Source organism: Diabrotica undecimpunctata, chromosome 1 (assembly GCF_040954645.1).
Source record: "Diabrotica undecimpunctata isolate CICGRU chromosome 1, icDiaUnde3, whole genome shotgun sequence".
In the NCBI taxonomy this organism is placed as follows: domain Eukaryota; kingdom Metazoa; phylum Arthropoda; class Insecta; order Coleoptera; family Chrysomelidae; genus Diabrotica; species Diabrotica undecimpunctata.
In genome coordinates, this window is record NC_092803.1 from 139865301 (window position 1) to 139879103 (window position 13803).

General features: G+C 33.6%; 1 protein-coding gene across 5 annotated transcripts in view; it reads right to left on the bottom strand.

Moving 5' to 3' along the window:
- Positions 1–13803, bottom strand: part of LOC140432290 (protein SERAC1) — a 104170-nt gene that overhangs the window by 13838 nt on the left and 76529 nt on the right. For 3 of the 5 annotated variants that reach the window (XM_072520110.1, XM_072520109.1, XM_072520108.1), the window contains 2 exons: positions 13330–13523; positions 686–877 (listed from right to left, as the gene is read on the bottom strand). In XM_072520110.1, coding sequence (XP_072376211.1) covers positions 686–877; positions 13330–13523 — 386 coding nt within the window. The remainder of the gene's footprint in view (positions 1–685; positions 878–13329; positions 13524–13803) is intronic. The other 2 variants (XM_072520112.1, XM_072520111.1) reach the window with 1 other exon arrangement.

Below are 13803 nucleotides of genomic sequence, written 5' to 3' on the forward strand. Positions count from 1 at the left end.
AAGTAAATAATATTCACAGCTGACACGTTTTGTATATTTGATAGTATAAATTAATTATTAAGGCCACGAGATGCGTGAACCTAAGAATAATAAAAAGAAGCAGAAGCTATGTAAGTCTATTGGCGTTAACTAAATTTAAAATTGTGACAAAACTGAATTTCTAGATAGAACCTAAATATTGAACATAAATCATCTAAAATATCTTTTAAATATTTTTCTAAATTCAAGCCTATTATCAATAAAGACAGTTAATCAGATATAGTTTATAAAATAAATTGTAAGGACTGTACTTCAACATATATTGAAGAGACGCATCAGTATTTACATAGACGAATTATTGTACATAAAAACAGTATAGAAAGAATATAACAAAAACTAGATGTTAAAAATCTACAATTTTTTTACAACCAGTCCGTATTAATAATAAAATTGCTCTCTTCATCAAAAACCTCTCCAATATATATTATAATTTAATTAATTATTAATCGATGAAACCCTTAGTAACGACACTGGCACACCAAACATTTAGACAGCATTATTTGCATAAAGTGTTTTATTAATTTCAAACTTTTATTTATTTTATTTGTTTTATTAATTTTCAAAACCGAGAAACCAAGGAAATTCATACACAAGTACTATTTACAAATAACAATATATAGGCCCTATTAAGTGTGAATATTCTTACCTTGTTTCCATGTTTTATTGATTCCCCCGTGAAGCCCATGTAAAAATATAACGTCTATTTCGATATCTTCTGGTTCAAATAAAACCAAACAATCAACCGATTTTTCTGGCGTTTCGGATTCAGTATCTTCATTAGTGTCGCTAATCACAGCTCTGTCACATCCATCTGGACCCCGGGTTATTCTTAAAGTTACTGAAAATCAATATAAATGAATTTAACCGTAATCCATAAAAAATGGTTTCTTAAAGCATACAGCAAGATTCTAAAGAGAATATCCACCGTAGAAATCCTGCTTTAGTAGCAAAATGTTTATTCTAGTGAATTTATTTATATTTGTATAAGTCCCCAATGTTTTTTACAAAATTAGCCACTCTTACATTTAACCCTCTATTGCACACACCATTTTAGACAGCAGCAAAAAAAATTTTAAGGTAAATATGGGAAAGTAAGGTAATTTAGACTAGTTTTAGGTAGTTATTTATTTTTAAAAGTTTTTATTTCTTTGAAAAAAAAGTGTATATTCAGATATACATTGTGCATATATTATTAAAAAAAAAATGCAATATACCTTAGTCAATACAGATTTTTCATAGACGGTTCTTACGATAATATAAAGAAAAACAGGCACAATATCTACAAATAATCTACTAATAATAAAAAATATTAAAACTATTGATGAAAATCTAGGAAACAGTTTCTGTCTGGAACAAAACATAGGAAACAGTTACATTTAGTGCATTTTACTTTTGTTATTTTTTGGCATTTTTTATTCTTACATCTTCCTGACTTTTTTTCATAGTGGGGCCAATGATCCATTCTATTAGCAATACAGTCTGCGTTTGCGGAGACACAAGTTTTTAACGAGGCGACCTCTTTTTGCTAACTTACTAGCCCAACATAAACTCTGAGCAACATCTGCCTTGAAGTCATATAAAGACAGCTGTTGTTTTTTAGGAATTCCATAGTCATCGCTAGCTCGCCTATACATAAGCCAAGCAATTATGACGCTCATGTCCATTAGATGAAAAAATATTCTAAGATAATATTTTCTGGACCGAATCTTTGTTCGGTAAAGTGCCAAGAGAGAATCTATCAAATCCACTCCCCCCATAAATTTATTATATAAAATAATAATACTGGGGTATTTTATTGTTATACTTTCCTTTTTTTACGGTCGTACCTCTGGACAGTCGTTTCAGGAGAAGCACTGGCAAATGTACTTAGCAATGTCACTGCCTTATTGTCATACCATTTGACTACTCTGAGTGTTGTGCTGTTATGGACAGCAACCTTTTCCATACAACTCCCTCTACCTTGCTTCATTAGCACTTTATCTACTGGCAGCTTGTTTTCGGGAACCCTGTTTGTACGAACTGTACCCAAACTCTGGATGCCATTTTCAGATAATTTTATTTGCAACTCAGGACTGCAAAACCAATTGTCATAAAATAGCAAAAAGTTTTGGTTTTTTGGTATGCGTTCAGCTAAGCGAATAACAACATTACTGCTGGCACTTATATCTGGTAAATCATCTGGTTGCTTCTGAGGTCCACAATAAACCTCAAAATCATATACTATGCCGCTCGCACCTGCAAGACAAAATAATTTGTAACCCCATTTCTTTGGCTTTTTGGGATTATATTGCTTTAGTCCGCTACGTCCTTTATAGGGAATAATTTGTTCGTCGACAGATAAATGTTGCTCTATTGGTATGGACTTCATATTGTGCCTTATGATTTTAATCACGTTTCTTATTTTGAACAAACGATCTGGCGGATTTGATGGTAGTTGATGATTATCAGCAAAATGTAAATTTTTTTTATTTGCTCAAATCTTCGTAACGGCATTACATCAGCGACTTGAGAAATTCTACAAGCATTACTCCAATACCTTCTAGTACCTGGTACCGATATTAGTGACATATAGAAACATGCTCCTAAAAACTGTTTCAGATCTTTTAAATCCATAGAAAAGTTTCCAGATATATCTGTTTGTGTAGCATTACAAATTTGATTTCTCCACTATATAATCTAACAAAGCTTTATCAACTAATTTATAAAAATATTGGACGGGAGTTTTCACTTCTGTTTCATCATGTAGGTGGGCACCCCAATGAGGCGTTTGAGCTGCCTCATTCTTTGAATTTGTCCATTTCAAAACTATTTTCTTTTTTCCATAATTTGAACAAATGGGAATTTGATTATTTGTTAGGTCTGATAGAGGTAGCGGTCGGTCTTCATCATCAGATGAATTCAGTAAAGACACATTTCAATTTTGGACGGTATCTTTCTTACTGAAACATTTGGTTTGGTTGATAATTTTGCAACAGATATTCAAAGTTAGCCCTGGTCACTATAGTCCATGGTTCCAATTGTTTTTAAATGACGTCTTCATTTAAAAATGTTCTGTTAGTATTCAATAAATTAGCAGAAACTATTTGATGCCATAACTTGTAGCTACGATTAAACTCATGAGATTATACAGGATGTTTGACTTCTACCGATAAGTTGTCTTTGACTATAATCCTACTTCTTCTTATTATTATTATTATTATTATGTAGACATGACGCTGTCTGTTTTTCAATATGCCTCCAGTAAGTTGTCGCTCCGCCTCGTCGGCAAAAGGACGAAGAAACATGAAGATTGGTAATATATTGACGAAGGGCGTTAAAACAGCATAAGTGGTGACACGTTGAAGGTACGGCTACTGAATGCCGGCGCAGGGAAAGAACTCTAGGAGAAAGATAAGAAAATCTTTGTAACACAGACTTGCCGCTTAAATTATGAGTTCCCGATCACACAGCAGTATTTTAACGTTAACGGCTATTACAACAAAACTAATAATGAATCGAAATAAGGGCGTTTGTGTGTTTTATACCCTTTTTTCCAGCCAACTTCACAACGATCATATCAACATTTTTATTAGGTACATGAGGTACATAGATTAATTAGTTTGATGAGCCATGTACTTAAAGTACTCCTTACTATCCTTCACTCGCTCATATACACCAAATTAGAACACCTGAGTGAAGTTCAATTTGGATTCAGAGCAGGACTCGGAACGAGGGAAGCACTTTTTAGTTTGTAAGTTCTAATACAGAGAGCCAGGGATGTCAACTGCGATGTGTATGCAGTTTTATTGATTTCGAGAAGATATTTGATAAAGTCCCACATGGGAAACTAACCGATATCCTACAAACATCAGGACTACAAAAAGAAAGTAGAGAGGGTTGCCTATTGTCACCGGCATTATTTAACATATACTCTGAAAACATTTTTAGTGAGGCCTTGGACAAATCAGAAGTTGGGATTGCTGTAAATGGCTAACTTATAAACAATATTAGATATGCAGACGATACACTGTTGCTGGCAGATAGTGCGCAGGGGCTACAAAGGATGATGGATAATGTTGTAGAAACATGTAACAAATACGGCCTAAAACTAAATTACAAGAAGACAAAAATAAAGATCATTAGTAAGAACACCAACATAAACGCCCAAATTACAATAGGCGATACACCGTTAGAAAGAGTGGAAAAAATATGCTATTTGGGCTGCAATATTAAGGATACTTGGGATCACAGCTACGAAATAAAAACTCGTATTGAAAAAACCAGAAGCTCTTTTAACAGCCTTAGGAAGATTCTCTGCAACCTATCCTTAAGTATCAATATACGCTTAAGAATTCTTAGATGTTACGTCTCTAGTGTCCTCCTCTATGGAGTAGAAAGCTGGAGCCTTACAGAAGATGCCATAAAACGAGTAGAGGCATTTGAAATGTGTTGCTACCGACTTATGTTGAGGTTTTCATATATACACCACACAAGTAATATAACTATTCTCCAGAGGCTAAGAAAAGACAAAGAAATTATTAACACCAGAAAAAAATAGAAAATTGACTTACTTCGACCACATCATGAGTAATGATAAATACCGACTTCTACAGTTGATTCTACAAGGCAAGATTGAGGGTAAGAGAGGCCCCTGGACGTAGACGTATATCCTGGCTGGCTAATCTTAGAAAGTGGACTGGTCTAACGTCAACTGATTTATTTAGAGCTGCTGTGAATAGAATAAGATGGATCAATGTGGTCGCCAACATCTTTAGAAGATAGGCACATTTAGAAGAAGACTTGGGGTAAAGAGAGTGTAATCTGCGTCTATAATAAGCAGTTTGTTTCGTGAGAAAAATTACAAACTTCTAACGTAATAACATCCAGACAAAATTCATAACATGGGAATTGAAGTACGGCGTACTTGGACGTAGGAAAAAATAGTCTACGAAATGTAATATGTACAGTGCGAACCAACATTTTAAAATGCTAGAAAAAGGAAGCGCTACACAATGAAATATTAAACTAGCACTTGCGGAGTATAAAGGTCTAAAGAATTGCAAATTGCTCTGGTCTTATTGAATTAGATACGCCCTGATAGATCACATTAGGCTGATCTGGCAAGATGTGGACCTAGCGAAGCAGGCTGTAAATGATACCTAAGATACTCAAATAAAAAAGCAGTTCCAGAATAAACCAAGAAAAGCCTCCGAACATAAAAATAAGAATAGGGAACCAAAGATCCCATCTTAAAAAAAGAAAAGGGAGGGAATAAATTACACCATCACAGAAACATGTAAAAAGGAAACCTGGAAAAGGCGGATACAAATACCACCGTCCATATTTGTACAAAATACTATTTTTCTGTTCAAATTATTTTAGCTTGTTATCATCAAGTGTGCCAACACAAACAGTTATTTTATTTCATTTCTAGCAATGCCATTTACTGCCGGGCCTAAACCTTTTCGCATTTACAAAACAGTTTGATTTTATTTCTAATACTGCTATTTACTGCTGGACGTAAACCTTTTCACATTTTTAAAACAGTTTTATTTTATTTCTGGCACTGCCATTTATTGCTGGACCTAAACCTATTCACATTTTCCTCGCAATTTTTAATATTATAGTACCTATGTATTTTCATTTCTTAAAGATTTTTAATTATATTACTGCCTACATAAAGGCATCCTTAAACAAATATTGTAGGTATTCTTTTGCGTAACTAGTTAAAAGATTTAAATTACATCATCAACTCGTGTTGAGAAGCCACTCAAGTCAGGAAACGGAATTTAAGTATATTTTTGTAAATGCATAAAAAGTATATTTTTGTAAATGCATAAAAAGTATAAACTTATCGCAATCCGTTTGGAAATAATACCTACCAAGTATATTAACGCTACTATTGTCAAACTCAGTATTTAGGTATATTTCTCTTAAGTTTATATATTTTGTAGAAAGCAAATTTCCAAATCTATATTCAAAACAAAATTATAAGTTATAAATAAAGGTTAATAAGTACATACTATATAGTTGGTAGTGTTGGTCAAAATCGGTCTTGGTCTTGCAGTCTTGGTCTTGTTCTTGCGTTTTCGCAGGACCAAGACCAAGACCGCCTAATTTTAGCAAGACCAAGACTGACCGTGCAAGATTTACGCAAGAACAAGACTAAGCCTGCGAGACTCTTGCGTCTTGCAGTTAGGACGGAGTGTCGTTTTAGCGAGTATTGTAGTTCGGGTATATGCTTAAATACTCTATGAGACGCAAAAAAATATGTAATAAAAATTTAAAAAACTGGACTTTACGAACAATACCATAAACATACATCAAAATCATCAATCAAAATATTTATTAAAAACAACACATTTGACACGTGCTCAGAGATCATAATTACAATGTAAAAATAAAATATTTTGTACATTCTTTTCCAGCATACGACTTCTTCGCTCTGAAATTAATTGTCCAGATTTATAGTCGCCCTCTAATCATAAAATAATCTTGCATTGATACGTCGACAGTAATATCGTATCGAAATTTTTTAAAAATATGTCACCTTAGCTAATAAAAAATATAACACTTATTATTACGGGCACTCACTTAATAATTCAATTTTTTTCCCATTATAATTTAGTTAGGAGGAATCTAAATAAACAAATCTTATCGGCCTAAGACTAAACATTGTTTCTGCTGAGTGTGCGATGAGATCATTCGGTTAAACCAAATTTGCTGAAAGAGCACGATAATATTCAAAAGTTTATTAATAACAGATAATGTAGCTTACCGTGTAAACAAAATACCGAAATATGTAGAATAACGAAGTAACGATATATAATTCTCGGTTTGTTATTAGATACTTAGGGTATTGAATAGTAACGGACATTTATAGTAAGTAGGTACTTTTTCGACATCACTAAACTTCATTTGACAAGTTTACAATTTGACATGGGGGACAAAGATTCAAATAGTTTTAAAATAGTCGGAGTAGTGAGCGTTGGAATTATAGATATAAAAGACCTATAAGCAAATTTGATGAGTTTTTCGAAATAATTTATGCATCCCAAATTGCTTTGTTTGAATTGTGCCTACATAGAAAGGTTAAAATGAAAATGAAAAACAGAAACACTTCAAGTTTAAGGAAGCATCTAATATCTTTTCACAAAAAAGAATTACAAATATTTCTTCCTGAAAAACCAAAATTCTGGTTCCTAAAAAAATATTCCTACTACTTTATTTTGGTAAAGTAGATATCTCCTTAATTTAAAATAACTTCTTTTGATTATCATTGCTTTCTTACCTATTCTTTATTTTTTCAAGTTAGTTTTTTATATAAAAGTAGAGCTAAGATTGTTAGTAACATTTATGTTGCTTTAATAAGTGGATTATAGTTTGTTATCTTATCACCTAAAGAATATGTGCCCTTGATACCTGTATTTGGATTTTTGCCACGTACCAATCTTTTTTAAGATTTCTATTTCATATATGGTGAAGGCCCATCAATACTTTTCTTAGACAGAAAATGTTCTTTAAAATACAGTCAAGTTTATGTCATTAATTTGGTTTTTTTGTGTTTTAACCATGTTTGATTGACTTTCATGGGGCATGGTAGATAGCTGGGTTAGTTAGAGTATAGGCACGGATCGCTTAGATCTAGGCTTCAAACTTCCCCAGTAACGTTTAATAAATAGCAATAGGTTAATGGGTAACTGCAAGACTTGCAAGACTCTTGCTGCAAGACCAAGACCAAGACCGGGAGTGCAATACCAAGACCAAGACCAAGACCAGGTGGATTGGCGCAAGACCAAGACCAAGACTGTCTAAGTCTCGTCTTGTTCTTGCATTTGGGCAACACTAATAGTTGGTGTAAATACACAATGTATTGGGCTGTGTGGGAATAGGGGTTCTACGTAGGCGGTCCAATAAGTACTTAGCCTCACTGCCAGATGGCGCCACTATCTCAAGAGAAATCTACTATCGTGTAATAATACATTCTCGTAGACGGCTAATATCAAAATTTCAGCCGAATAGGACTCGTAGTTTTATCACCGAACAACGATGTTCGAGCAGCGAAATCAAAGAGAGCTTGGATGCCATGTACGGTGACTCTTCCCCTTCGATGGCAACCCTCAAAAATTGGTTTTACGAGTTTTAACGTGGTCGCACGTCGGTTTTTGATGAGCCACGCCCAGGTACTCCGAAATCGACTACCACGGAGGATAACGTGACAAAAATCCACGATTTTATATTGGCAGAACGCCGACTGAAGGTACGCGAGATAGCTGAGAAAGTAGGTATGTCAAAAGACCGAGTATGTCATATCCTGAGTGAAATTTTGGGCATGAGCAAGCTGTCGGCCAATCTATTGGTACACATCAGGGATCAAGAAACAATTGAAACAGTATCGGCACTCGTCGAACGTGCTCCCGTCGATTCACAAGGGGTGATCTACGTCGACTACCTGGAGAATGGCCAAATGGGTACGGGGCTCTATTATGTCGAATTATTGGGCTGATTTGACGCCAAATTTCAGAAAAAATGACCCCCGTTTAGCGAAGAAAAAGTGCTCCTCCACCATGGCAACGGACCAGCTCACACCTCCACCGTCGACACGGCAAACTTGATCGAATTGGGCTACAAACTTTTGCCCCATCCTTCATATTCTCTAGATTTGGCTCCGTGTGACTTCTTTTTGTTTGAAAACTTGAAAAAGGCACTTGCCAGGCAGAAATGTATGTCACATCAGGAGGTCATCGTCGCCACGGAAGCCTAATTTGAAGACCCCGAGGAAACGTATTTTTCAGACGGGTTAAAGAAGCTGGAGCATCGCTGGGTCAAGTGTATCGAGCTAAAAGTAGACTATGTTGAGAAATAAATGTTCAATTTTCCAAAATTTTCATTTTTCGATAGTATATATAGTTAACGTAAATACACAATGTAATTGAGTGTGGGGGAAATAAAGGTTCTGTAATATGAACGATCTTAATAACGTATTAATATATGGAACTTTTATTTATGGATCGCCCTATATATTTAAAATAACCTAAGTAAATCTAAATATTTTTTGTAATATTCCTACTCGTGATTGAACCTTATTCTCTAGATACCATTATTGAAAATGGCTTCCAATATCCTTGGCAATATCTTTTTTTCAAAAGTACTAATAAAGTTTATATATTGTTTCTGGGCCATATTGGTCGTAGTATGGTTTTATATATTTTGAATTTTAGTTCTCTATGGATGTCTTTGGATAACTGAAGGATATATTCATCACATTCCTCGATTATGAAAAAACGTTTGACACCGTAAAACACAACACAATGATAAATACTACACAACGCTGGGATTGATGAAAAAATATATAAGAGTTATCCAGAATCCAGAAGTCAACCAACACAGAAAAATTTGAAATGTTAAGAGGGGTATGACAGGGGCATATTTTATCTCCTCTTCTGTTCAACCTCTATGTGAAGAATGTTTTGCTGAGGCACTTTAAGGCTTTGAGTGTAGTATGAAGGTCAACGGGTACCGGATACATAATATTCATTGAACTGACGACACCGGAATAATCCCAGATAGAGCTTGTGGATTTTCTAAAAGGTTATGACCTTGAAAATATCTGTGCAGCGGGTCGTATAAAATTATTAAAATTTATACAGTCGAAGCGTAAACTTATACTTTGCGCATGCATGAGTCATGGCTGTTTAGATAATCGACTACCTCTAACGAACGTGAGATGCAGTTCCTAAATAAAATAAATAATGTAGGAAAAATATAGGGTTTGAAGATAAATGTAGGAAAAACTAAATGCAATAAGAAACACGCACTTTCAAGAGCACAACTGAAAATAGATAATTACTCCAATCGAGCAAGTGAGAACATTTAAATACTTGGGAAGTACCTGCGCTTTTGTGTGTCATTGTGGCTTGAACTAAATTTACCAATTTTCTTGTTATACCAAATTCTCGCATAATTAAATATATTTGAACTCTGCTTATGTTGTCGTAGGCTTCTCGAAAATCTACGAAGATATTGTGCTCCCAAAATTTAGATAAATATTTGTTTTACGTTGAATAGCTGGTCAATAGTAGACCGTCCCGGCCTGGTATTCTCCTATGATTTGTTCTGTGAAGTGACTTAATCTCCTGTTTAGGACCCATGTAAATACGTTATAGCTCACACAGTGTAAGAATATATGCCTCTGTTGTTTTTGCAGCTTAGTTTGTCTCCTTTCTTGAAGTTTCTTGAAAGTTGACGTTATGTCTTCTCAAGAAATGGAAAATTTACTTGCCCTCGGCGTCATTGGTAACAGCCATGCATAGCTGGAAAGACATGAGGGTGGTTTTTGTACCCTATGGACTAAAATTCTAATTATTATGTGTGCCTCTGCATTATTTGTATGTGCCTAAACATTTGTGTGTGGGTGAGCGTTCATGTATTGTATTTGTGTGTTGCATGTGTATTGTTTATGATTGAAGACGATGTGTCTCGGTGTTTATTAATCCGCTATTGTTGGTATATTCTTGTTGTTGATATTTTTTTTGAGTATTTTTAACCAAAGCCTGCTACATTGGGTTTACTACACATTTTTCTTCATGTAGGATGAGGGCTGCTTATTTGATTTTTCTCTTTTTCATGTCTGTTTATTACGTGATTATTGATGCATATTTCCATTGTACTCTGTGTTCATTATCCCAGGCATGTTTGCATATCTGTGATCTGTTGAAGTCCCGGTTTTTAATGTATATTTCATGCTTGTTTATCTTGACACTTAGTGGTCTTGCGGTTTCTCCCACATAGAAATTGTTGCATTCACAGGGTATTTTATAGATACAGTTCTTCGAGCTCTCTTGTATGTTGTTAGATTTGGTTTTGTTGTATTTAATTCCTACCCATTTTAACCCCTTAACGTACGTGCCCGTCTCAGACACGGGCGCGCCTTACTGGTAATTTTGTACGCGCTCGTCTGGGACACGGACGGGCGCCGGTTAAAATTTATCCATAAAATTTTTCAAGCCTTGCAAAGCGGATATTTGTATAAAGAGACATATGTAAGCATATATCTAAATTATTTTTCTATTATAAAATAGATGACTCAGTCAGTATTGAGTTACTTTAAAATATATTTATTATCTCATAACTTGCAATTTGCAATCATCATCATTTATAACCGATATTATTGTCGAACTTTTGTTTTGATACAAGCCTTCTGTCTTGCCGGTGTAAAGTCGTCTGAAGTCGATATTTATTGTTTTTTGCATTTGAACTAATTTGTGCCTTATTTTCAACATATTATTATATTGTTTGGTAAGTAAATTTTGCATATAATATTCGGTAGGTTAGAGTAATGTGTATATTTTTTGTTTTACTAAATTTCATTATAATTCATCTAAAATACAATATTGTGTGTGTGTGTGTGTGTTAATAAAATATATTTGTATTGTTCATATAAATCATACTACTATTTACCTATTCAAAGTATTTCGTCTGAACAAAATTTTTAAATTTCAACGGATTTGCATACCCCCCCCCCCCCACGAGAAAAGTAAAGGTTTTACGCCACTGAAAATATTTTTTTTATTCAATTATAACCAAAACAAAACATTTTTACTAAAAAAAAAAATTCGATCATTTTTTGACCATAACTTCAAAATTAATGTGTACGTTAAGGGGTTAATTTTACTGAGAAACTCTTTCGGATTCTGGATTGTTAGTGGTGTTTTCTTTTTTTTATCTTGTGGAATTCCTTGTTAATAAATAACAATGAGATAGAGGAGGTTACATACTAAGATAGAGGAGGTTATATATATATATATATATATATATATATATATATATATATATATATATATATATATATATATATATATATATATATATATATATTTTAATATTACTTATTATTTTTATTATATATATATATATATATATATATATATATATATATATATATATATATAGAGAGAGAGAGAGAGAGAGAGAGAAGAGGAGTACGACCGTCAATCCAATATAAAGTAAGGTTCACTCGAAGAGTGGGGGGGGGGGGTATTTTGGTTAAAAGGTGGAGAGAAAAAAGACAAACAAGGTGGCTGCTTCATCTATTTATTGAAGACGTTTCGTTTTCTAATCAGAAAGCATCATCAGTTCATCTAAAAAGAACAATATGAACAACCAAACATCTATAGAAAAGTTATTATAACTGTGTTACCTTAAAAAGACATGTAGCAGTCAATGATATTAAATATGTAAAGAAGCTTACGCCAATGGACATTATAAGATTATGTATACACAATTAATTGAAACTAAATACAGTTTATAAATTGACTCAAACTTAGCACAGCAAAAGACCATGTGGTAATTGTACATGTATATAAAAATTATGTAAAAAAGCTTAAGTAAAAAACGTTAATTTGCAGAGAACTAACAAGATCATAAGATGCACTTCCAACAGTATATTATTAGTTAAATTTAATTTTAACTTTAGGTAACATTATTAAATCGATTAAGATTGAATTATAGTAATATTTAAAAATACATATAATGAGGTTATATAGGCTAAGAGTGGTAAGGTAGTGGCAAAGATAGGCTAAGGTTTGTCAGAGGGATTTGACCATATCGAGGGACACAGCGATAGAGACGAGACATCGGGATGTGCACATCTCCAGTTTAACGTGGACGCGTCCTTCCCTCCCGTCACGATGCGTAGACGCCGATTTTCTACTCACCAATGGGCTTGGCGCTAATTATAACGTACCAATTAACACATTTTAAAAAATGGTAAGTGATTTCTTTGTACAGATAAACATTTAATAAGTTGCGCCAGATATTTTTGCTATTTTCAATCAATGGCTTATTTTATCCACAATCACATATTGCATTTTTTAGTTATTATTCTAATTATTAAACTAGCGATATTAGTACGTCTTACATAAACAGTACCTTTCTTTCAAATATGTACATGCCGTTTACACATTTTTGAGTCAATATCACATCCAAGTTTCACATCCATAGCTCACTGTCGATCGGATTACGGCCTTGTAGATTCGAATCTTAGTCATTTGATGTACGTTTCGTGATTTAAGCTCATATTATTTTCAACTTATATTTCTCAGATATATATCGGACACCAGAAGATCTCAATACAAATACCATACGAAGAGCCATGTTGCATAATCCGTACAAAACAAATTTTTGAAAACTATTGTGTTTGCCGTTCTTGAAATATTGCAAACATTGGCCCTACATTGTACAGCTTACTACATAAACATATTAATAGATAATATTCCTACAGCCCATTATATAAATCAATAAGCAACTTACCTGGTAATGTTATATTTTGGACGGATGCTAATGACCCAGATATATTATTAACTAAAAATGCTACTACTGCTGGGAAAATTTGGTATCTTACATTCTGAATAACCACTTGAGGATTTCTAAAGACTGTGTAACAAATTGTTGAAATTGGTGGAACGATCGATCTGGCTACTAAGTCTATAAAAATCCATAATTTGCTAAAACAAATTATTTACATTATTATTTTGGATCATATCAATGAGTTTCACAAGGATACCTTTGAACTGAAGTGCCGCAGAAAACAAAGGATATCTGATACTTTATTCTTTTAATGGAAAACGTTTCTATGAATCCATGCAAAATCCATACATATATTGTTCTGATGCTATTTTCTTGTGACATCTTAATGTAATTTACTATTTTTCTTGGGAGTAAGCCACAATTTTATTTTAAAATAAGTTTATTTGACGTTTCGATTTCCATTTCGGAAATCGTTCT